Here is a 24,245-nt window from a genome sequence, read left to right as displayed (position 1 = left end):
TGTAAATGCAGAGAAGTATTCTTTTTCTGTAAAACATAAGTTACTATTTAATCAAGGCATAAGATACAAAAACAACGAAAGTAACAGCGATGATAATAAAATACAAATTTTAAATCGGATTCTTCATCACTATACTAGGTACTAAGAAATTTCTGTAAATCTGTCATATTATGTCCACTGTATATGTATATATATATACACACATGTGATACTTAACAAAACCTCAGTTTAAGGATGTAAACGCGTGAGTGATGAACTGGTGAAAAAATATCAGAGATACGTGAGAACTTAATTATTTAAATCACAATAGTAGCGAATTTTAATCTACAGTGTGAAATGGCAAGTAGCCCTGTACCTTTGTAACCCACAACCGTCCTGCAGTATACGGTTCTTCGTTTTACCTGAGAATCTCCGTACATTGTATATTCGATCATTCCGGAAGATCAAGATCGCTGTAGCTGTCGTCCACCTTCAAGCTCAAAGTCTATAATTTTAGCAACATATACGTCATGAAGATACATAATTAATAATGATCAAGCTCGTGCAAATTTAAATACAACACGTCGCCGAAGAAAATGCAAGTCACTTACCATACCATTTGCCTTCCCGATTCGTATCTTCTTTGGTCTAGTGAAGAAACCAACCTGAAATATTTTTGATTTCACTTGAATTTTATTGATTATTCCTACTGAAGCCGAGTGTAAAGCACACATGATTCGATTTCAATTAAACGCTGAACACAAGCGAAGTAACGTTTTCAGACACGAAATTTGAAGGAAAAAAAAATCTAATCTGGACAGAGTACGAAATTTCGAGATTCAGGTATGCGATTTACACCTAAATATTGTTTGGGAACTTGACGGCTCTGATCGAAGAAATTCGAATTTCTTTGACATTTCAAATATCTGATCGCGAGTGTTAACGATAAATTTCGGCACGTGACTACGACTGGCCACACTATATTCTGAACGACTTACTTTCGACAAAATGATGATCAGAAGTACCAGTATCAAAAGACCAAGGCATAACGAAACTGGTAAAACCCAACCCGCCAATTTCTGAGTCTTCGGCAACTGGTAGAGTATCGTAGACGCTTTAGCTTCCACAAAGCTATTGGGTTGTAAGTAAAAACAACGGGCAATTTAAAGTTGGACTAGTGAACGAGACATTGTACAATAGATGAACATAAAATATGGTCAACTCACCGCGAACCATTCATCGTGACTAATGATGTCGGTTTAACGATTAGTGCCCGCGCGTCGGTGCTGAAGTTTACAAGGAAGAAACTCTCGGCCGCTGAAAAACGTGAAATCTAAGAGTAGTACTAACAGAGAATGCCATTTCCGTCGCAGAAAAACTAATATCTATCAATATTCATTGACAATGGCTTACATGTGAATAATGGTTGTACGTCAAACATCATATCCAAGATCGAATTTTCTGCGTCTCCAGACGTTTTTGATATGTTGAAATCACACATTACTGTGTGGCACGTTATGCCCGCTGTTGAACAATTGACATAAATCGTTCGATCGGTGCCTTGACCGTCAATGCTCGTCTTTCCCTCCAGAAGCGTTCCATTTTTTCTCTCTCCATGGTGTATTTCTTCTTCATCTTTTGCATCGACTTCTGGCTCTTCCACCTTTTCCTCCACGCTCAGCTCAGGAGCTCCGCGAGTCTTCGTCAGCCGCAGAGAATGTAATAGGTTTGGCAGAATGGTTTTCTTATATGTTGCAGTGTCGACGATCAAGCATTCGTGCATGTTTCCAGAACTATCCAGCTGTTTGAACAACACGGGATGTATTCAAAACTGGACATCCGTTACTATTTACGGTCTACGCTCCGTTTCTCAGAAACCGTGATTAATCGTTCGTTATTTTAATACGCAGTTCAGCTGATTTCTGTATTATATTGATAAAATATTTCAGTGACAAGATGTATCTTATAACTACGAAATTTACCTCTGGAAGGTGAATGTCAACAATGGAAACGTTTTTCTCTGTAATGGCGACGGGTACGTCGACCGCAAAGTGTACTTTCGGTAGTGACGATGGTCCTATTTTTATAAGTTGGTAGGTGTGCCGAATAGAAAGCTTCGAATTATTCCCTTTCTTTTCATATTTGTGGTTTTGTTCGTTTGCCACCCTGCAATAAATGTGCAAACGAATTAATCGATCGACGACTCACGTAGGCCATTTTTTCAAAATAGTCTCAGAACTCGAATGCCGATGCAAAATTCATCATAAATATCTATAATTAATGTCGCATAGTAACACGCGCCAAGGTACGCAGTGTTCTTTTACCCCATCAGCGTTATGTGAGCTCTGTTTTCGAGTCGCAAATAGAAAACACTTTCATTTTGGCCGTGATTGACGCTCAATGTTTTCGTAGTAACTGTAAAAGGCAAAATCGTTCCTCCAGCCGAGCTTGCGGTTCCCTCCATATCGAGATCGACGGCTAATGATTTCTGCAACATTTCAAGTCAATTTATAGACACGCGAGTGTCGAATAACACTTCATTAACGGCTTAGAGGTCCTCAAGATCACGCGATATAACACGATTGCGAGTGTATTCGTACTGTTGATTGGCAAAGAAAATTATCACGAGTTATGTCTAACATGCATGCGTCATAAACTCGACTCACCGGATCCCCTTTGGAAAGAGGGTTGCCGACGTCACATTCCAGAATTACGCAATTTCTCTCTTTAGTCTCCAAGCAAGATGGTATACCTTTCCGAAGACCAACTCCCGGTGGCATTTTGATCGTGATATTCGTTCGAAACGCTGGCTCTCCGTTGTTCGTTACTAGGATATCAATACTTACGTCTCCCGATCCCACAGCCCATTGATCATTGTTGCTGCAATTATGTGTAATTCCATTCGTTATTCCCGCTACGAAGCATTCTTACAATTTTATTATCACGTAAGATGTTTGTAGAACAAGACAATGGGAAGGCCATTCAAGAATACAAACATTTAAGACGTAATCATTTACCCAACACCTGTAGCATTCCAGCTGATTGATAGATTAGAGTTACACACTTTGCCATCTTTACATCCAGTATTGAAAGGTATTAACAATACCGCTTCTTCCAGCAAATGCCCCTTGTTCAGAACAGGACAACGTGAGCAGAATTTATCCCCCTCTTTACCTGAAGTTAGACCCACAATTCGTAATAATGAATGCATACGAATAAGAATAAATTTGAATCGTCCGAGGCGATAAATACATGAAGATATTACTTTTTTTGCTGATGCTGAACCTTCCGCGAATGACGATTGGTTCGACAAAATTTTTGGAGCTCCTCTGAAAAAAGGTCATTTTTTAAACAGATGAAAATATTTCGCACAAATCGGTAACGCTATACTAGACATTTTTTTCAATTATTTGTTCACATGCGCATGGATATGGGGCTGTCCACCTCAATACCACACACCTCTGGACCTCACCGTTCCCGATTCGATCAATTTTTTTATTTATTGGTGTTCTAGTTCTAAAATATTTTTCTGAATATTTTCCGATTTTTCGGACACACTGTTTCTGAGTAATAAACATTTTTAGACTGAAAATTTAAACCATTTTGTAAATTTTGAAATTCGGTCAATCACTTATGCGCCTTTAGATTTACAAGACGTTAACCAAACAAAATTCAAAATAACAGCACGTATTGTAAGAGTTTTTAATTTCTTTACATTCGTTCTCAATCACATCTTTGCCCACAACACAATTTATCCTTTAGATTGACAGTACGATGAAAGTTGTTGAAGTTTTTTTTTAAAGAAAGTTGTTGAGGAATTGGAAAAAAATATAAGAAAAATTCTGTACACGATTTTGGAAGTGGGAGGTCTCCATCATCGAAAGAAATTTGTAAATTTTTTTAGAATTTACAAAATGGTGCAAATTTTCAGCCTAAAATATAGTATTACGCTGAAAGGGTTGGTTCAAAAATTTTGAAAAAACTCAGAAAAATGTTTTAAAGCTAGAACGACGACACATGAAAAAATGTATCGAATCAGAAACGGTGAGGTCCGGGAGGGGTATCGTATTGAGGTGGACAGTCCCATATAACATCAGCGTATTTTCTGTACCGTACCCTGAGATGAAGCGTTTTGTTGACGCAGGATATCTCATCACGCGTGAACGGGGCTGTAAAAAACTTCACGGATTCATCGTTTTCAATACGCATGTATTCTTCATCCGCTGCGATCTCGACCCTGAACTCTGGACAAACGTATAATAACACATCATGTAAACATCAAAGGGCGAATCAATGCCATCGATTACCTTGAAATTCCGGTGCCTTCTTTCCCTGATACTCGGCACAGATACGGATGACAAAACTGCGAGCGGATCTCTCTAATATAGGTGTATAGGAGACAAGTAGGGGTGCCACCTTTACGACAGGTTTACCCCGCAATACAACAGCGTGGCCAGATTTGTACGCACCAACTGCCAAATCGGGATATCTGGGGGCCAATTCGATTTACGTTGTGTCGGAGAAAGGCGAATATATCACAGTATAATCCACGACTTATTGTTAGTTGTACAAGTCCATACGAGGCGAGGAAGTTAACAACTTTACCCATTCTTATCGACGTCGACAGGAATCGCAAGCGAGAATCCGAAACCCTGGATGAGAGAAAAGCCTTTGAAGTCCGAAGATGCGATTCGTTGGGTTATCGGAGTAAATGCTCCTTTAGTCCCGAACTCGCGCTGACCGTAAAAGACGTAAACGGTACCGGACGCCTCCCACGGAGCGCCAACCACCAAATCTACGGGAGATGGTGAATTTAATTGTATTTTCGGAATAGTTCAGCAGTCCTTGTTTCGAAAAAAAAAATGTCCATTCGCAGAATATTTACCTGCGTGACCGTCATTGTCCAGGTCACCGGCGGCCACGGTGTAACCGAACTGTCCGTATTCTGCTGTACCCTGGAGCATCAGACCTTCCCTAAAGACGCCCTGCGATGCACGTAAGAAGATATGAAGTTTGAAAAACCATTCGATTAACGATACGAAGATATGAGGGAGAAAAGCACAAGTGTTGAAGGATTATAGCGGATATCTGGAAAGAACTGCGTAGGACACTATTGCGTAAGGTCGATGATACGGAGAGACACGTGTTTACACAAAATGGAGCCGAAGACGAAGAAGATATCGACGATGCCGAAGGTGAGATCGAAAGTCGGTCAATCGTATACCTTATTGTTGCCGTAATATGTGTAGACCCGACCGTAGTCGACCTCGCCCCAATGAGGCGCACCTACGGCAATGTCATCCAAACCGTCGTTGTCAAAATCCCCGGTGGTCAAACTCGCGCCAAAGTACTCGCCCAGTACGGAACCGTCGATTTTTGTTTCCCACGCAGTACCCGGCAAGTAAACCACGACCTTTGAGTAAAGAAACGGATATGATTAAAATTGCATGATGTTAAATTACATTTATTTCATAAACTCTCCGTGTACTAAAATGGTACAATTTTATTTCATTAAAACTCACCTGGCCCGTTTTTTTCAATGCCGGCGTTCCAGCGGCAAATACCAGCTCTTTGGGATGGAAAATGTATCCCGAGGTGACCGAGTAGCCTGGAAATATCACGTCGACAATGCTCGATTTAATTTCATCCGAATAACAAATGATGACAAGTTTACATGATAGCCCGCGGCTATAATTACCAAGATTGGCACCTACTGCGGCATTCGCTAATGCCTCGTCAAAATCGCCAGCACCGAGACCGGGATATACTCTGGTCTCCGTTTTATTTTCGTGATGAATATCGACCTTGCTCCATCTAGGTCTCCCAATGATTAGCTCGACGGTGTTCAGGTCCTGCAATCAGAAGGATCCACATTACATATCTGGTTCCCTATGTGCACACGGGGGCAGCGGTTCTGAGGCGGTTAATTTTTCGACCAAGTCAGTTACGTTGGCACTACCGATTCAGCCTGCAGTGCTACTGTCGGCTGGCCGGTACTATTAGCCGACGGTAAATTAGCCGTCTCAGAAACTCTGCCTCCGTGTGTACCAATTTAAAAACTGGAGAGACGTACACCTCTCAAGAGTATAAATGTGCGTATAATATAACACGAACCTTTTTCGCAGCATAGTTGATGGAGAATCCATACAGAGCATTGATATTGGATTTTTGTGACAAGTATTCTGAAAATTAATCACAACCGTATGTGTATCAACCGTGGAAAAGTTAGACCAGCGATATCTTATTGAAAATTTTCATGTGGTAAATCGTAAAATGTTTTGTAAGAATTCAGCATGTTGTTTATTACGTGAAAATTTTCGGTAGGATAATCACTATTATGTATAGATATGTGGACGTCCGAATTTGTCCGATGTTACGATGTTATGACCGCATTTAACGAAAGAAACTAAAACACAATAACAACAAAAATAAGCAAGTCAATAATTGCATCTGTTATTTTTTGTTTATCACTGATCACTGCACTCATATCACTCACCGCCAGGTAATAACACGGAGTTATCGCGGTAAAGGGTGTCGCCGATGGCATCAGGCAGGTTGTAGCAAATTCCACGCATATCGTGCAGCAACTCCGCAGTGCTGCTTTCAAAGTCGCTGTCATTCGTAGTATGTTTGAATGACGTGCGTGGAGCGCAGACCTAAGAATCACAACGACTATAATGGATTTGGTTGAATCATCACTTCATACGATCGGCGAGTATACTACATACACACAAATAGAATGTTGCCAAAGAAAGTGAATTCTATCCGGTGAAACTCAAAATATCGACCAGTAACCACAATTACTTATCGTAGGTCGCATCGACACTGTATTTAATTACCGTAAGATCAGAGTTCTCTCGAGTCGCGAGACTTGCTCCAAGCCACCCGACGGTCCCAAATCGTGTGATTTTCAGATATTCAGAACCCTGTACTCTAATATCTTCTGAAATGGAGGCCTGGTCGAGCTCCAGTCTTCGGCAGGAGTTGCTAGATGTTTCGTTCACATTTACGGAGCACCGGTACAAGGCACCCTCACCTTTATTGTATTTCGGAGCACCAATGAAGATGCTGCGGTTGAAAGAGGAAACAGTAACTCAAACGTTCACAAATCGCAAAGGGATTTATTCATCGATCCCATCTGGCACATTGATAGTGTTTGCATGTACAGTGACGTCGTGTTTTTACCTGGCCGAGGCAGTAGGATGTTGGTACGATCGGAGTGCGACGGTGTATCCGAAATATCCATTTCCTCCAGGGTCCTGATCTTCGTAGACGATGGGGCGACTCGTGTCCACGTTGTAGGAGGAAGCAGGAAACGGCGTCAGGGTGAAGAAGAGGATCAGAAATGCGAACATTATACACCAGGGAAAATAGAAAGTCTGGAATGCAGTTGATAGGGAACAAAGTGTGTCGAAAGACTGAGAAACAAGAATCCGCAACTCTTCAGAAACTGTCATGACAATGAGATTACGTTTTGTCGAATGACATGTCGAGGAAGAGACAGTTTACGAAGGGGAAGGGGGACGGATGATAACCATACATCATGGTCGGTACGCAGTTCGTTTGGACAGCGGCGATTATTTGATTAGATTGCAAAAATGTTGGTGACGGGAGCCGCAGAGAAAGAGAGAGAGAGAATAGAATATCCGTCAGCCGATTTCCTGTTTCGTATGTCGCGCTTCAGAAATATACCAAGAATTGAAACCGCAATGCATTTATCTCTTTGTTTCCTAGGCCAATCTCTCTTTGTACTCTATTCGGAGATAGATTATACTTCGAAAAGATGCTCGTAACCGTAACGTTGAGGGTATTTCTAAAATTTGATAACTTTTAAAGTTACTAAAGCAGGCATGTTTGAATGCGCTACACGAAACGCCGGAAGGCTCGTTCCGATCATGTAAAATTCAATGCCTAGCGCGCGGTGAATAACGCATTTATATCGATACATGACACGTAATGACTAACGAGGATCATGCTCCTCTTTACCCCTCTTAGAACGTGTTTACGTAATTTGGAAACGATCCCTAGGTAGGAAAAGAAGCAATATACATGTATAAAATGATTTCAGTTGGAGAGAATTATGGTTTTTTCTGTAGAACATATGTAAGTAATTATTTAATCGAGACGTGAAACTCAAAAGGAATGAAAATAACTGTAATGATAATACACGAATATGACATCAGATTATTTTTTACTATATTACCACACGAAATTGCGAAGTTTCTCTTGAACTATTATATTATGTCCAATATGTGCACATGTGAAACGTAACGAAGCCTCTGTTTAGGAATGTAGACGCGTGCTTTATGAACTGGTGAAAAACTGTTAGAGACACGTCTGAACCTAGTTATTTGAATTACAAGTGGTGAATCAACGCGAGAGAGAATTTCTGTGAAATCTCAATTTATATATTGCAAATTAAACTTGAATTAGAACTTTGGATGTATTGAGACTAAGTTGGAGACCATTGTGGTGAGTATATTGCCCAATGACCGAGACATCATGAGTGATAGAGCCATCATGAAGCTTATTGTTGGAGGGTGGACTACTCGAACAAATTTCGGTGTCGGCAGGAAAAATCGTGTGTCGAGAATACATCAAACTAGCACCAATATCATCAATGGACAAAGAGAACAAGAGTGGACCTGTTACGGAGCCTTGAGACTACCCGAGGCGATATTCACTCATAGATCGGGGGACGAGCGATTACAATGATTGTAAGTGATTTCAAGAAATTTCAAGGGATTTCAAAGTGACTGCTATATAAAGTGGTTTGCGATCTCAACAAATGAATACATATGCGATTTCACGCGATTACAGCGCTTTCAATACGATTAGGACTCGTTTTAAGACAAAGGGATGGGAGCTCCCAGGCCTGTGTAGAAGACCGTGTGCATGGTGAAAACCGCCAAGACCGAGATCAGAATACACCTTAGCCTCCGTTTTATTTTCGTAATAAATTTTCACCTCGTTCTATGTAGGTGTTTCGATAATTGGCTCAACCGTGTTCGGGTCCCGTAATCAGGGTGATCGCGTTACATATCTCGGTCCCTACGAACCAATTTAAAAATTCGAGGGACGTATACCAATCTAGAGTATAAATACGCGTATAACATAGCATGAACAATTTTTACTGTATAGTTGGCGGAGAATCCATGCAGAGCATTGAAGCCTCGTAACAAGTATTCTGAAAATTTGTCACGATATAACTGTGTAAAACCCATTCCAGCGATGATGACTTATATGTCAACTTCCGTGGGTGTCCGATAATGCGGTAGTCTAACCGTAACCGAGGAAAAGTCATAAACGTAACAACAACAAGAATGTGTGGGGAAACATTGCAGCTGTTATTTCCTTTACATGACTAATCACCACACTCTTATGACTAACGGCGGGGCAACAGCACGAAGTTGTTACGGTACAGGATTTGACCGGAGGCTTCAACCAGCGCCTGGAAAATTTCACGTATATTATCCGCCAACCCCTCCATGATCCTTAGAAATTGGCATTTAACATGTAAATGGCATTTTTCATTCAACATTTTATTACGTTTTGATTTCAAGCAATTTTCAAAGCGACTGCTTTCCAAAGTGGTTTGCGATTTCAACAAGTGAATACTCCCTTGGTTCTGCCAGTTAGGTAAGAGAAGATAAAATTCAGGACCTCGTGCGAAAATCCAAAAATCCGAAGCTTGACGAGTAATCGATGGTACGCGACGGTATCAAACGCCTTACTAATATCGAATAACACCAGTTTATCAAAATGACGCTAATTAATTTCACAATTGAGATCATCACATACACGAAGCAAGGCCGTTGCGTGCTAAAGAAAGAGAGAGAGGGTAGAATACATCAACTAATTTTCTGTTACATATGTTATGCTCCAGATATACGACATCGATTTACACCGCAACCGATGTCATTGGTTCCACAACTCTTGAAATTTGATATTTTTCAAAGATACCTACATTTGCGTGACTGTAGAAATACGTAGCTTATGTTCGGACGCAACCACACAAAAATGGAATCAAAAAATGAAGTGTAATGACTGACGAAGATAATGCATCTCTTCTACCCTCTTTCCTCCTCGTAATTTGGGAACGATCCATAGGCGGGATACGTTGCAATACAGTGCATAAAACAATTGTAAATGCAGAGAAGTATTCTTTTTCTGTAAAACATAAGTTACTATTTAATCAAGGCATAAGATACAAAAACAACGAAAGTAACAGCGATGATAATAAAATACAAATTTTAAATCGGATTCTTCATCACTATACTAGGTACTAAGAAATTTCTGTAAATCTGTCATATTATGTCCACTGTATATGTATATATATATACACACATGTGATACTTAACAAAACCTCAGTTTACGGATGTAAACGCGTGAGTGATGAACTGGTGAAAGAATATCAGAGATACGTGAGAACTTAATTATTTAAATCACAATAGTAGCGAATTTTAATCTACAGTGTGAAATGGCAAGTAGCCCTGTACCTTTGTAACCCACAACCGTCCTGCAGTATACGGTTCTTCGTTTTACCTGAGAATCTCCGTACATTGTATATTCGCTCATTCCGGAAGATCAAGATCGCTGTAGCTGTCGTCCGCCTTCAACCTCAATGTCTATAATTTTAGCAACATATACGTCATGAAGATACATAATTAATAACGATCAAGCTCGTGCAAATTTAAATACAACACGTCGCCGAAGAAAATGCAAGTCACTTACCATACCATTTGCCTTCCCGATTCGTGTCTTCTTTGGTCTAGTGAAGAAACCAACCTGAAATATTTTTGATTTCACTTGAATTTTATTGATTATTCCTACTAAAGCCGAGTGCGAAGCACACATGATTCGATTTCAATTAAACGCTGAACACAAGCGAAGTAACGTTTTCAGACACGAAATTTGAAGAAAAAGAAAATCTAATCTAGACAGAGTACGAAATTTCGAGATTCAGGAATGCAATTTACACCTAAATATTGTTTGGGAACTTGGCGGCTCTGATGGAAGAAATTCGAATTTCTTCGACATCTCAAATATCTGATCGTGAATGATAACGATAAATTTCCGCACGTGACTACGGCTGGCCACACTATATTCTGAACAACTTACTTTCAACAAAACGATGATCAGAAGTACCAGTATCAAAAGACCAAGGCATAACGAAACTGGTAAAACCCAACCCGCCAATTTCTGAGTCTTCGGCAACTTGTAGAGTATCGTGGACGCTTTAGCTTCCACAAAGCTGTTGGGTTGTAAGTAAAAACAACGGGCAATTTAAAGTTTGACTAATGAACGAGACATTGTACAAAAGATGAACATAAAATATGGTCAACTCACCGCGAACCATTCATCGTGACTAATGATGCCGGTTTAAGGATTAGTGCTCGCGCGTCGGTGCTGAAGTTTACAAGAAAGAAACTCTCGTCCGCTGAAAAACGTGAAATCTAAGAGTAGTACTAACAGAGAATGCCATTTCCGTCGCAGAAAAACTAATATCTATCAATATTCATTGACAATGGCTTACATGTGAATAATGGTTGTACGTCAAACATCATATCCAAGATCGAATTTTCTGCGTCTCCAGACGTTTTTGATATGTTGAAATCACACATTACTGTGTGGCACGTTATGCCCGCTGTTGAACAATTGACATAAATCGTTCGATCGGTGCCTTGACCGTCAATGCTCGTCTTTCCCTCCAGAAGCGTTCCATTTTTTCTCTCTCCATGGTGTATTTCTTCTTCATCTTTTGCATCGACTTCTGGCTCTTCCACCTTTTCCTCCACGCTCAGCTCAGGAGCTCCGCGAGTCGTCGTCAGCCGCAGAGAATGTAATAGGTTTGGCAGAATGGTTTTCTTATACGTTGCAGTGTCGACGATCAAGCATTCGTGCATGTTTCCAGAACTATCCAGCTGTTTGAACAACACGGGATGTATTCAAAACTGGACATCCGTTACTATTTACGGTCTACGCTCCGTTTCTCAGAAACCGTGATTAATCGTTCGTTATTTTAATACGCAGTTCAGCTGATTTCTGTATTATATTGATAAAATATTTCAGTGACAAGATGTATCTTATAACTACGAAATTTACCTCTGGAAGGTGAATGTCAACAATGGAAACGTTTTTCTCTGTAATGGCGACGGGTACGTCGACCGCAAAGTGTACTTTCGGTAGTGACGATGGTCCTATTTTTATAAGTTGGTAGGTGTGCCGAATAGAAAGCTTCGAATTATTCCCTTTCTTTTCATATTTGTGGTTTTGTTCGTTTGCCACCCTGCAATAAATGTGCAAACGAATTAATCGATCGACGACTCACGTAGGCCATTTTTTCAAAATAGTCTCAGAACTCGAATGCCGATGCAAAATTCATCATAAATATCTATAATTAATGTCGCATAGTAACACGCGCCAAGGTACGCAGTGTTCTTTTACCCCATCAGCGTTATGTGAGCTCTGTTTTCGAGTCGCAAATAGAAAACACTTTCATTTTGGCCGTGATTGACGCTCAATGTTTTCGTAGTAACTGTAAAAGGCAAAATCGTTCCTCCAGCCGAGCTTGCGGTTCCCTCCATATCGAGATCGACGGCTAATGATTTCTGCAACATTTCAAGTCAATTTATAGACACGCGAGTGTCGAATAACACTTCATTAACGGCTTAGAGGTCCTCAAGATCACGCGATATAACACGATTGCGAGTGTATTCGTACTGTTGATTGGCAAAGAAAATTATCACGAGTTATGTCTAACATGCATGCTTCATAAACTCGACTCACCGGATCCCCTTTGGAAAGAGGGTTGCCGACGTCACATTCCAGAATTACGCAATTTCTCTCTTTAGTCTCCAAGCAGGATGGTATCCCTTTCCGAAGACCAACTCCCGGTGGCATTTTTATCGTGATATTCGTTCGGAACGCTGGCTCTCCGTTGTTCGTTACTAGGATATCAATACTTACGTCTCCCGATCCCACAGCCCATCGATCATTGTTGCTGCAATTATTTGTAATTCCATTCGTTATTCCTGGTTCAAAGAATTCTGACAATTTGGCCCCACGTAAGAAATTCGTAGAACAAGGCAATGGGAAGGGAATTCAAGAATTCAATCATTTGAAACGCAATCATTTACCTAACACCTGTAGCAAACCAGCTGATTGATAAATTTGAGTTGCACACTTTGCCGCCTTTACATCCGGTATTGAAAGGTATCAACAATTCCGTTTCCTCCAGAAAATGCCCTTTATTCGGAACAGGGCAATTTGAGCAGAATTGATCTCCCTGTTTACCTGAAGTTAGACCCACAATTCGTGATATTGAATGCATACAAATAAGAATAAATTTAAATCGTCTGAGGCGATAAATACATAAAGAAATTACTTTTTTTGCCGATGCTGAACCTTCCGCGAATGACGATTGGTTCGACAAAATTTTTAAATCCCCCCTGAAAGAAAGATATTTTTCAAACAAATGAAAATATTTATCAGTAATCGGAAAAGCCGGACTATGACATTTTTTTTAGTTATTTGTTTACATGCACTGCATTCGTAATATCAGTATATCTTCTGTACCGTACCCTGAGATGAAGCGTTTTGTTGACGCAGGAGATCTCATCACGCGTGAACGGTGCTGTAAACAACTTCGTAGTTTCGTCGTTTTCAATACGCATGTATTCTTCATCCGCTGCGATCTCGACCCTGAACACTGGACAGACGTATAATAACACAAGATGTAAACATCAAAGGGCGAATCATTGCCATCGATTACCTTGAAATTCCGGTGCCTTCTTTCCCTGATACTCGGTACAGATGCCGATGACAAAACTGCGAGCCGATCTCTCCAATATAGGTGTATAGGAGACAAGTTGAGGTGTCACCTTTACAACAGGTTTACCCCGCAATACAACAGCGTGGCCAGATTTGTACGCACCAACTGCCAAATCGGGATATCTGGAGGCCAATTCGATTTACGTTGTGTCAGAGAAAGGCGAATATATAACAGTATAATCCACGATTTATTGTTAGTTGTACAAGTCCATACGAGGCGAGGCAGTTAACAACTTTACCCATTCTTATCGACGTCGACAGGAATCGCAAGCGAGAATCCGAAACCCTGGATGAGAGGAGAGCTTTTAAAGTCCAAAGGTGCGATTCGTTGGGTTATCGGAGTAAATCCTCCTTTAGTCCCGAACTCAGGCTGACCGTAAAAGACGTAAACGGTACCGGACGCCTCCCACGGAGCACCAACCACCAAATCTACGGGAGATGGTGAATTTAATTGTATTCTCGGAATGGTTCAGTAGTCCCTTGTTTCGAAAAAAAAAAAATGTCCATTCGCAGAATATTCACCTGCGTGACCGTCATTGTCCAGATCACCGGCGGCCAGGGTGTAACCGAACTGTCCGTATTCTGCTGTACCCTGGAGCATCAGACCTTCCCTAAAGACGCCCTGCGATGCACGTAAGAAGATATGAAGTTTGAAAAACCATTCGATTAACGATACGAGGATATGAGGGAGAAAAGCACAAGTGTTGAAGGATTATAGCGGATATCTGGAAAGAACTGCGTAGGACACTATTGCGTAAGGTCGATGATACGGAGAGACACGTGTTTACACAAAATGGAGCCGAAGACGAAGAAGATATCGACGATGCCGAAGGTGAGATCGAAAGTCGGTCAATCGTATACCTTATTGTTGCCGTAATATGTGTAGACCCGACCGTAGTCGACCTCGCCCCAATGAGGCGCACCTACGGCAATGTCATCCAAACCGTCGTTGTCAAAATCCCCGGTGGTCAAACTCGCGCCAAAGTACTCGCCCAGTACGGAACCGTCGATTTTTGTTTCCCACGCAGTACCCGGCAAGTAAACTACGACCTTTGAGTGACGGACATGGTTCAAATTGTATTGTACTGACAAGAATTTATATTTATTTCACAAATTCTTCGTCCGCTAGAATGATGTAAATTTATAAAATCACAACGCACCTGGCCCTTAAAATTCCACGTTGGCGTTCCAGCAGCAAAGACCAACTCTTGGGAACGGAAAAAATATCCCGAGGTGACAGAGTAGCCTGGAAATATCACGTCGGCAATGCTCGATCTAATTTCATCCGAATAACAAATGATGGCAAGTTTACAAGATAGCCCGCGTCTATAATTACCAAGATTGGCACCTATTGCGGCATTCGATAATGCCTCGTCAAAATCGCCAGCACCGAGACCGGGATATACTCTGGTCTCCGTTTTATTTTCGTGATGAATATCGACCTTGTTCAATCTAGGTCTCCCAATAATTAGCTCGACGGTGTTCAGTTCCTGCAATCAGAAGGATCCACATTACAAATCTGGTTCCCTATGTGCACACGGGGGCAGCGGTTCTGAGGCGGTTAATTTTTCGACCAAGTCAGTTACGTTGGCACTACCGATTCAGCCTGCAGTGCTACTGTCGGCTGGCCGGTACTATTAGCCGACGGTAAATTAGTCGTCTCAGAAACTCTGCCTCCGTGTGTACCAATTTAAAAACTGGAGAGACGTACACCTCTCAAGAGTATAAATGTGCGTATAATATAACACGAACCTTTTTCGCAGCATAGTTGATGGAGAATCCATACAGAGCATTGATATTGGGGTCTTGTGACAAGTATTCTGAAAATTAATCACAACCGTATGTGTATCAACCGTGGAAAAGTTAGACCAGCGATATCTTATTGAAAATTTTCATGTGGTAAATCGTAAAATGTTTTGTAAGAACTCAGCATGTTGTTTATTACGTGAAAATTTTCAGTAGGATAATCACTATTATGTATAGATATGTGGACGTCCAAATTTGTCCGATGTTACGATGTTATGACCGCATTAAACGAAAGAAACTGAAACACAATAACAACGGAAATAAGCAAGTCAATAATGGCATCTGTTATTTTTTGTTTATCACTGATCACTGCACTCATATCACTCACCGCCAGGTAATAACACGGAGTTATCGCGGTAAAGGGTGTCGCCGATGGCATCAGGCAGGTTGTAGCAAATTCCACGCATATCGTCCAGCAGCCCCGCAGCCATGCTTCGATTGAACCTGTCAATCGCAGTATATTCGAATGACGTGCGTGGAGCGCAGACCTAAGAATCACAACGACTATAATGGATTTGGTTGAATCACCACTTCATACGATCGGCGAGTATACTACATACACACGAATAAAATATTGACAAACAAAGTGAATTCTATCCGGTGAAACTCAAAATTTCGACCAGTAACCACAATTAGTTATCGTAGGTCGCATCACCATTGTATTTATTTACCGTAAGATCAGAGTTCTCTCGAGTCGCGAGACTTGCTCCAAGCCACCCGACGGTCCCAAATCGTGTAATTTTCAGATTTTTAAAACCCTGTACTCTAATTTCTTCTGAAATGGAGGCCTGGTCGAGCTCCAGTCTTCGGCAGGAGTTGCTACGTGTTTCGTTCACATTGACGGAGCACCGGTACAAGGCACCCTCACCTTTATTGTATTTCGGAGCACCAATGAAGATGCTGCGGTTGAAAAAGGAATCGGTAATTCAAACGTATACGGATCGCAAATTAGCGTTTTTTCTTGTCTATCCTATCTGGCACACTGATAGTGATAGGACGTACTTACCTGGCCGAGACAGCAGAGTGTTGACCAGATCGGAGGGCGACGGTGTATCCGAAATATCCATTTCCTCCAGGTTCCCGATCTTCGTAGATGATAGGGTGACTCGTGTCCACGTTGTAGGAAAAAGCAAGAAGCGGCGATAGGGTGAGGAAGAGTATCAAAGCAACGAACATTGTGCACCAGGGAAAATATCAAGTCTGGAACGCGGTTGATAATGAACAAAAACCGTTGAAGAACTGAAAATGTTCCGCAACTCGCAAGACTCCGCGATGAGAATAAGATTGCGTCTCAGTCAGTCTGATGACGAGATGACAGTCGATAAAAAGTGAAAAGACCGACTGAACTTGCCTCGTCGTCGAATCGTCATACATCCGGACAGAGGAAACGGATTGATTAGATTAAAATAAAATACTGATAATGGAAGACAAAGCGAAGATGCAACTGCAGAGACAGCGGATGAATATCTGTTAGTTCATTTTCTTCAACCTTTTCACGCATACATTTTTTGCTTACATGCAATTCACTTGAAATATTGCATACATCTGTTTGTGGGGTCGCTGATTATGAATCTGAACTCGAAATTCGAAAATTCAAAATGGCGATTTAAATATGGCCAACGTAAATTCAAAGTTATTTTATTTTGATAAAACTTAATTATGTTAGATGGTTTTTGGGGTCACTGATTACAAATGTAAACTCGAAATTCGAAAATTCAAAATGGCAGATCCAATATGATGGATAAATAATATGAAAAAATTTGAAAATATTCTCCAACATTTTTCGATGTGTATTGAGTTTGTGTAAAAATTGGCACTTGGATTTTCACGATTGATCAACAGAAAATGCTTATTTTCGTGGAAAGTACGAATTTCGACCATATGTTTACATGTACTATTTTTGCAATAAATAAACAATTAATATTTTCTTTTTTAAACTTATAAATATTTCAAGGACCACGTGGAACAAAAAAACTTGGTAGTTGTTACAAAAAAAGTAGCTCAATAAATGAAAAGCTGCGAAAAAAGTGGGATGCTGAGCGTCGCAGCGTGAATTAAACAGTTGAAGGTAACAAAAATTCGAACCCAGACGCTTATTTTTGCTTTCCAAATCATTCTATCCCGAAACCCTTTGTCGAGGATTTGAAACCAGTTAAAGGAGTAGCTGTAGGAATGATTGTATTCCTGTTACAATCATGTAAGTTTCCATAAAAATATCGACTAATCCAGTTTTAAATTCTCTACCATTTTACAGATCTACGACAAATTGAAAGACAATCTCAGTTCCCATGAAGTTCTCTGGGATCTGTGAAATGGTTTTTTTTCCAAGAATTACTTATTCGACCGGGCAATTTATTCTGATAATAGGGCACTGGAAGAAGTTGATCGGATAGGTAATTTTCGAGAAATGAAATTTCAATTTACCTGCCACAGAAATGCAGTCACTAAGGTTCATTCCTCACGGCAGCTGTGCATAAGCTTGGTGAAAGACAATAGGAGAATTTACCACAAAGCTTTTTTTAACTATGAGACAGAAGTGGGCAACTCCTGGCGTTCCCAGTGCGATCCCATTTTTTAGTGTAGTTCGCGATTTCGGCGATTCTACAATTGTTTTTGTTGGGATCGAACCGATCACGCAGGTGGTTCTCGTCATTCGACTGTTCCCCCGTAATAGAGTCGTTGTCAGGATAAAGTGCGCCAATTGCCCACTCCTGCTATAGGGGAAGTTTACGATAGATCAACACTAAGTGTAATTCTGAATTCATGCCAATGATGTATTTTCAAAAAATACTTACTTGTACGGCAGTTCAAGATCTTGAGTAAGGATGGTGAAATACTAGATCTCATGAATTTTAATGGAAAAATCTTGCAATGTAGTCATGTTCTAACGACAAACTTGTTTTCAGAAAAATAGACTAAATCTTAATCTAAACAGAATGCACCTGATAGCATGACAATCATTTTACTATTCGTGACATTATACAAACGTATTAAACAGTAAATAAGTAAAGTACCGATGACGAGTCCAAATTGGTATTTATTGAGTCAACGGTATACAAGGTGTTATTTTAGGCGATGCTGCTGGCATTGGAGGCGATTCTTGGCCACAAATCGGCGCACTCTTTAGCTACTGGGCCAGTGATGGCTGAGCCTTTCATTTCACCTTTATTATTCACAATAACACCTGCGTTGTCTTCGAAGTATATGAATACCCCATCCTTCCTCCGGAAAGGCTTACGCTGGCGGATCACCACGGCAAGCATAACTGCAATAAAAAAAAATTATTTTTTACTCCATCATAAAGTCAAATTTTCACGCAAATCTTTTAAGCCAATAGTATCCATGTATACAAAGACACAGCACGACTAAACGTAAATGAAAAGTGTTCACCTAACCTAAAACAGACACTTGTAGAACTTGGAACATGCGTTGAATTGGGCAACAGCATGGCTTTGCAGTCGACTTTCATGATAACGAAAACAACTGAACATTGTCAGATGAACATATTAAGCCAGTATCGAGTTAAACGAACCTTTCTTTCTGAGTTCGGGCTTTCCCTTCTTAACAGTGGCAACAATCATGTCACCGGACCCTGCAGCAGGCAGTCTGTTGAGACGTCCCTTCACTCCTTGTACTGCGATTACATACAAATTCTTGGCCCCTTAAAAAGATATATCGATTAGATTAAACAAGAGACACAACAGATAGTGGCATGAGCGCAGCAAATTTTAATATGTGCATCTCATCGTGTACGCGCAGAGATCAATGTGAATGGTGAATCACGAACAGGATGAACTGCGTATAATTTCATCAAGTACGAACATATCGGAAAAAGAAGAATGTGAAGAATGAAGAATGATGATATGGACGAATGGTTGGAATAAGGACGTGGACACGCATAGTATTGACTTACGATTTGGACTAACTCACCCGTGTTGTCAGCACAATTGATAACTGCGCCAACAGGTAGACCCAGAGATATCCTGAATTTAGCTCCAGCGGAACCACCACGTCCTTAAACAGAAATATTAAAGTTGATAAACATCCATGAGGATCGCGTGGTCTCCGTTTGTTAGGTTATTCCCGTGTTCCGGAGCAAGACGTACGTCGCGTCGTATCGTGTTGTCGACAGGCGGCAAGTATTTATCACGCATCTTATTTCATCGTAAGGCACAAATAACGTTAAGTATACGTTTCGCATGACGCACACGTATCTTCCACGTTCGCTAAACACTCAAACGCGGTACGTCTCGCTCGGAAACGGCCGATTATTGCGGATTTATTTCGGCCCAAACTCGGGCTCACCTCGTTTCGACATCTTGCTTCGTTTGAAAGAGGAAGTCTGGGGCGCTCGATCTGTACTGCAGACCCCTGATCCAACTCTTGACGCGCATCATTTACACGCAGCTGAATACCAGCTGGTCAAAATTCGTACAAACGCGATGTCCCCAACACTCGTGGATCAGAAGATTGTGGATACATAAGGGGCTGAAAAATCATTGAGGTTTATTCTATCACCTTTACTTGATAATTAGAGGACTGGGTTAAGCTTATTGAAAATTTTCGTGGAATGATTCTCGAGTACTTAATTTGATCCGCAGCGGTCGTTCTGACATATCTAATTTTTGAAATAGCGCTGTGATCGATTAGTGTGCGGTGTGCGTATATAAATTTTCTCTAAATCGACTGTTTTCAGAATAAATCCTCAATTCGCAACAATTCATAAAGATGTTTTCAAAAGTTTACGAAACACTGGTTAGGAAAACAAAGGACCCTCTGCTCGGGGAGCATGTTATACAGACATTTGTCTCCGCCGTGGATTGCGAAGAGGTTATCGAACGTCAGCTTGGTCCTATCCCGACTTTTCGATTACAGAACATATTTTTCATTATAGCAGGATGACTCTCTAGCATCGACGCAGGGGTGCATGGCTATCTGCGGTGAAAAATATCTGGATATTCACGGTAATTTTAGTAAACAAACTGCATTATCACCTTCCGGTAGAACTTCAAAAATGCCCACATCTAACGAATACTTCGACCGCTCGATTCAGTAACTCGATAGCTCGACCTGCCGCAGACTCACGTCTCTTCTGCAGTTTGAAGCCCGCTTTTACTTAGTTGACTAAATTAATAAACGGAGTAAGTTCATCGCCGTCAAAATAATTGTCATAATGCCAGACGTTCTACTCTCAGATACGATAGCGATGGAGTTAGGAGGTAAATTTCAGACACTAATCGTAACCTCTTGAGATCTTACGCGTGCTTCGACTCTACCCTAACCTAACCTAACTTGACTCAGGTTATCTTTCAGAACAACGTTGCCACTTTATCGTGGCAGAATCTGTATTTAACACGACGAACCTTAACTCTTGTAAAATATGACGTATATGTAATCAAACCTAGTCAAACTTTACTCAAATCCAGTATATCAATTCCCCGTTGCAACCTAACCTAGCCTTGGTAACAGAAACTGACCTAACCGTAACCTAACATAACCTTATGTAATCCTGTTTGAACCCCTCAGAAATTATCTATGAATTTTGCTCTCCGACTATTTACTCTTAGCTCAAGAGCCTTGGCCGCAGCCGATAAAATTGTATCAGCCATATGAGGTCGAGCAAATTCTGCTCCCTGACAATGCAAACTGCCTGGCGGTCCAAGCGTACTTAAAAATGTGCGGTCTGGAGTTCCAAATTGAACCGAGAAGCAATGCGGAGTACATGTCTCCCTCAGGAAGAGTCCCTTTTATTCAATGTGGGGCTTTCCTTGTATCGGAGTTCGACCCGATCGTGTCTTTCATCAGCAGCAAGGGTTCTAGTCTTTCTGGAGAGCTTGGGGCAACTGATAAGGCTGACATGCGAGCCTACATATCGCTTGTTAATAATGTGCTAGTTAATGCTGAACAGTATGTTTGCTGGGTAGATCAGGCCACCTTGATTTCAGTCACCAAGCCCAGGCACGGCAGTGTCTATCCTTGGCCTCTCAATCATCTTCTTAACTGGCAAAAGCAAAATCAGATTACAAAGAAACTGAATGTCTTGGGCTGGTACAATAAAAGTCTTGACGAGGTATTCGGTGAGGTCAAAAACTGCTGCACAGCACTTGCCGAAAGGCTTGAAGGAAAAACTTACTTCTTTGGTGATGAGTGAGTATCTGACTTATATTTTTTACATTCAGCTGATACGGAATATAAATACTTCGTGGCAATCATAAAAATGATTGGAAGTACAAAAAAGATGCGAGATAATTGATATTTAAGACCATCCCTAAATTACAATTCTTTTTCCCCCAAGGCCAACTGAATTGGATGCTTTAGTGTATGGCCACATTCATGCCCTAACCACCACACCCTTCCTTCCCTCTGTCTGCGGAATGTCTGCAACAATAGGCAGATTCCAGCAGCTCATTGAACACTGTCGATTGGTGAACACTCTTTATTTCAAAAAGGAATCAGATATTTCTGTAGGCCAAGTGTATCTGCATGATACCATGTCCCAAGATTCATTTTGCAACTCTACCGGATCCCTTGAATCCCTTTTCCCTCTCACAGAAGATTCATTCGCCATGTTGAAAGCGAATGAAAAGAATGATTCCTTGGAAGAAACCTGCCATCTAGATTTAAAAGAATTTGTAATTGGTTAAAATCTTGGTAGTTTGATAGTCAATTTTTATTCTCACCAATTGTCAAATGTACCGATATTGTTTAAGACATGTGGTAGACCTTTAGAGCTTTATTATAAACTACTATCTACAAGTACGTGCAATAAAGTTCCATGCACTTTCAGGTCCTTCAAATTTCTTTCATATTTTAACTTACAACAACGTTTAAGATAAGATCTCGAAATTATAGCAGTCCAAATGAACTGGATGCTCTGGCCTTTGGACACATCTTCACCATCCTTACGACACCACTGCCTAACAATTCATTGGCTAACATCGTCAAGAGCTATCCGACCTTGGTCAACTTGTGTAAGCGAATCGAGGCCAGGTACTTCCAACGCACAGAGGACGACTAAATTCAGTTGATCAAGCCTCATGAGATGGGTGGCCTGTTGTAATCCTCAAGACTAAAATCTCCCCTACGCTTGAAAATTGAGAGATGGAAGATAAGTTGAATGAAAATGAAACAAAAAGTCAGGATTTCTCTGCTGAAACAGAACAAAAATCAATCCCTGGTTGTGAGAAATCCGTTTTACCGGTTTTCATTCGCATTTCAGAAGTAATTTTTTCAAAATTAATAAAGTTGCAGTTAGATTAAAACGGGCCACACTGTAAATTAGTGAATTTGGTTATAGTGTACTATAACCACACTGCCAAACGCTGCGAAGAAATATTGTTCAAATATAGTGGAAAGATTCGTGAAAATGTCTGAGAAGCAATTTAACACAAAGTTAATCCTCTCTGCATTTATGCAATTCAAGGTACATTTTACCGATCGAAATTTGTTCATTTTACACGATTGGTTAAATTTCGCATTTTCTCCGACCATAGAATGAACGTTGATCGGTCAAATGCACCCTGAATTGCATAAATGCAGGCGGATTCATCCTGGGTTAAATTTCCCATGAAACATTTTTATGAATTCTCCCAGTATGATAGATTTGTATATAGTAGGTACAATAGTACAGGGCTACTCCAAGACTATTTTCTTTCTAGTTGGGATAACCTTGAAATAAGTAATCGACGCTGTGCATTTGTAATTATTGATTAGTCATCATCCTGATATAAGTAGTGCTGTTTGATTATTATAATTACCATATAGTTTGTACAAATCGTTATTACGAGACTACGTCTGTTACCTTTATTTATTTTTTTAGAGTGAGAATCTTTTTTTTAATTATTTTCCGTTTTGCTTATCGATTTGTTTGTCAACTGTTACTGTTTCCTGACATCTTGAATGGAAACCCGCCGTACGATATAAATGAATTATATATAATTAAAAAAAAAATGGGTGCCTGAGATTGCAGAAATGGTATCAACGTCAACTTGATAATAATGTATAGATATGCCAATAAACAGCCAAATATCAAACGAACCTATCAAAAACTGACGTTTCTCTTCCAGCTTTTAACCATTGTTGTGAACAAAGCAAAGCGTTCCTTTGTTTCATCCAACGCCCGTGGGATTTGCAAAATAATTTTTCGATATTTGAGAAAAATCGTACGATATCTATTGTGATCAGAATTCTTCACATCTCACGTTTGTCTTTGGAACATTAGTAAATACATCGATACAATCAAAACCTTTCGTTGCTATGAACATTACAGCATAAATATGAGTAGCAAAAATCGTATCAAGAAAATTCGACTGTATTAAATCTGTACAAAAGAGTTCCGAGCAGTGATGTCAGAGCTAGCGTGTAAATGATCTTAACGAGCTTACGATTCTGTTCCTGTTGATTCATCGCAGAAAAAGGATAAAACGGTTTATTGTTGCTACGCACGCAACAGAATAACGGCGATAGACTGAATCATCGCAAATTTAAAGGCGAAGTGCAGACTGTAAATTTAAACACAATAGCCATAAGTGTCTTACTATGGGCTACCTTGGTTTTAGCCGTTGTTTGAATTAAAAACAAAAACTCAACGAAAATCTCGCTCCATCGAATCTTCCCGAAGGAATATC

At 40.5% G+C, this 24,245-nt stretch overlaps 4 protein-coding genes and 1 long non-coding RNA gene across 9 annotated transcripts; 2 read left to right on the top strand and 3 right to left on the bottom strand.

Annotated features, from left to right (window-relative positions):
- Positions 1-22: 22 nt before the first annotated feature.
- Positions 23-7,670, bottom strand: LOC124294681 (integrin alpha-8-like). 2 transcript variants are annotated; one of them, XM_046741123.1, is made up of 21 exons: positions 7,165-7,662; positions 6,819-7,047; positions 6,476-6,635; positions 6,094-6,161; positions 5,678-5,831; positions 5,502-5,587; positions 5,204-5,392; positions 4,865-4,964; positions 4,585-4,774; positions 4,287-4,468; positions 4,096-4,223; positions 3,245-3,308; positions 2,997-3,153; positions 2,646-2,859; positions 2,304-2,467; positions 1,962-2,145; positions 1,393-1,780; positions 1,206-1,296; positions 978-1,110; positions 591-644; positions 23-484 (listed from the first exon to the last, which is right to left on the bottom strand). In XM_046741123.1, exons 1-21 carry the CDS (start codon positions 7,434-7,436, stop codon positions 431-433), a joined length of 3,261 nt encoding a protein of 1,086 aa, XP_046597079.1. In that variant the 5' UTR covers positions 7,437-7,662; the 3' UTR covers positions 23-430. The 2 variants fall into 2 exon arrangements, with proteins under 2 accessions (XP_046597079.1, XP_046597080.1); XM_046741124.1 differs by lacking the exons at positions 23-484; positions 591-644 and having other exon boundaries at positions 1,206-1,312; positions 7,165-7,670.
- A 1,816-nt stretch (positions 7,671-9,486) lies between these two features.
- Positions 9,487-16,876, bottom strand: LOC107217599 (integrin alpha-8). 2 transcript variants are annotated; one of them, XM_046741125.1, is made up of 21 exons: positions 16,625-16,876; positions 16,290-16,518; positions 15,947-16,106; positions 15,565-15,632; positions 15,149-15,302; positions 14,973-15,058; positions 14,674-14,862; positions 14,335-14,434; positions 14,052-14,241; positions 13,754-13,935; positions 13,563-13,690; positions 13,367-13,430; positions 13,119-13,275; positions 12,769-12,982; positions 12,427-12,590; positions 12,085-12,268; positions 11,516-11,903; positions 11,329-11,419; positions 11,101-11,233; positions 10,714-10,767; positions 9,487-10,607 (listed from the first exon to the last, which is right to left on the bottom strand). In XM_046741125.1, the coding sequence occupies exons 1-21, from the start codon at positions 16,792-16,794 to the stop codon at positions 10,554-10,556; spliced, it is 3,159 nt and encodes a 1,052-aa protein (XP_046597081.1). In that variant the 5' UTR covers positions 16,795-16,876; the 3' UTR covers positions 9,487-10,553. The 2 variants fall into 2 exon arrangements, with proteins under 2 accessions (XP_046597081.1, XP_046597082.1); XM_046741126.1 differs by lacking the exon at positions 14,674-14,862 and having other exon boundaries at positions 16,625-16,875.
- Positions 14,155-14,765, top strand: LOC124294684. Its single transcript, XR_006904614.1, has 3 exons — positions 14,155-14,253; positions 14,357-14,445; positions 14,531-14,765. It is a non-coding gene; the product is annotated as an uncharacterized LOC124294684 (long non-coding RNA).
- Positions 16,877-18,635: 1,759 nt separating the features above from the next.
- On the bottom strand, positions 18,636-20,012 carry LOC107217603 (60S ribosomal protein L23). Its single transcript, XM_015655193.2, has 4 exons — positions 19,924-20,012; positions 19,549-19,632; positions 19,151-19,279; positions 18,636-18,883 (listed from the first exon to the last, which is right to left on the bottom strand). Exons 1-4 carry the CDS (start codon positions 19,934-19,936, stop codon positions 18,687-18,689), a joined length of 423 nt encoding a protein of 140 aa, XP_015510679.1. The 5' UTR covers positions 19,937-20,012; the 3' UTR covers positions 18,636-18,686.
- A 653-nt stretch (positions 20,013-20,665) lies between these two features.
- LOC107217631 (metaxin-2) lies at positions 20,666-23,655 on the top strand. 3 transcript variants are annotated; one of them, XM_046741132.1, is made up of 3 exons: positions 20,666-20,837; positions 21,186-21,765; positions 21,914-22,447. In XM_046741132.1, the coding sequence occupies exons 1-3, from the start codon at positions 20,792-20,794 to the stop codon at positions 22,260-22,262; spliced, it is 975 nt and encodes a 324-aa protein (XP_046597088.1). In that variant the 5' UTR covers positions 20,666-20,791; the 3' UTR covers positions 22,263-22,447. The 3 variants fall into 3 exon arrangements, with proteins under 3 accessions (XP_046597088.1, XP_046597089.1, XP_015510720.1); XM_046741133.1 differs by lacking the exon at positions 21,914-22,447 and adding an exon at positions 22,456-23,655 and having other exon boundaries at positions 20,670-20,837; XM_015655234.2 differs by lacking the exon at positions 21,914-22,447 and adding an exon at positions 22,471-23,655 and having other exon boundaries at positions 20,673-20,837.
- The last annotated feature ends 590 nt before the right edge of the window (positions 23,656-24,245 follow it).

The sequence above is a fragment of the Neodiprion lecontei genome, chromosome 5 (assembly GCF_021901455.1).
Source record: "Neodiprion lecontei isolate iyNeoLeco1 chromosome 5, iyNeoLeco1.1, whole genome shotgun sequence".
Classification (NCBI taxonomy): Eukaryota; Metazoa; Arthropoda; class Insecta; order Hymenoptera; family Diprionidae; genus Neodiprion; species Neodiprion lecontei.
This window is presented reverse-complemented; position numbering and strand designations above follow the sequence as displayed.

Excerpts from the sequence above, each read along its gene's own strand:
- LOC124294681 (XM_046741123.1), bottom strand. The coding sequence starts at position 7,436 with ATGACAGTTTCTGAAGAGTTGCGGATTCTTGTTTCTCAGTCTTTCGAC. Across the intron at positions 4,775-4,864 it reads GGACAATGACGGTCACGCAG|ATTTGGTGGTTGGCGCTCCG; the intron begins GTAAATATTCTG and ends CATCTCCCGTAG. Across the intron at positions 3,309-4,095 it reads ACAAAACGCTTCATCTCAGG|AGGAGCTCCAAAAATTTTGT; the intron begins GTACGGTACAGA and ends ACCTTTTTTCAG.
- LOC107217599 (XM_046741125.1), bottom strand. The coding sequence starts at position 16,794 with ATGTTCGTTGCTTTGATACTCTTCCTCACCCTATCGCCGCTTCTTGCT. Across the intron at positions 15,633-15,946 it reads CTCCGTGTTATTACCTGGCG|AATACTTGTCACAAGACCCC; the intron begins GTGAGTGATATG and ends ATTAATTTTCAG. Across the intron at positions 13,276-13,366 it reads GTTCAGCATCGGCAAAAAAA|GTAAACAGGGAGATCAATTC; the intron begins GTAATTTCTTTA and ends GTCTAACTTCAG.
- LOC107217603 (XM_015655193.2), bottom strand. Across the intron at positions 19,280-19,548 it reads CAATTGTGCTGACAACACGG|GGGCCAAGAATTTGTATGTA; the intron begins GTGAGTTAGTCC and ends TATCTTTTTAAG. Across the intron at positions 18,884-19,150 it reads GCCCGAACTCAGAAAGAAAG|TTATGCTTGCCGTGGTGATC; the intron begins GTTCGTTTAACT and ends TTTTTATTGCAG.
- LOC107217631 (XM_046741132.1), top strand. The coding sequence starts at position 20,792 with ATGCCAGACGTTCTACTCTCAGATACGATAGCGATGGAGTTAGGAG. Across the intron at positions 20,838-21,185 it reads GATAGCGATGGAGTTAGGAG|CTCAAGAGCCTTGGCCGCAG; the intron begins GTAAATTTCAGA and ends ATTTACTCTTAG. Across the intron at positions 21,766-21,913 it reads ACTTACTTCTTTGGTGATGA|GCCAACTGAATTGGATGCTT; the intron begins GTGAGTATCTGA and ends TTTTCCCCCAAG.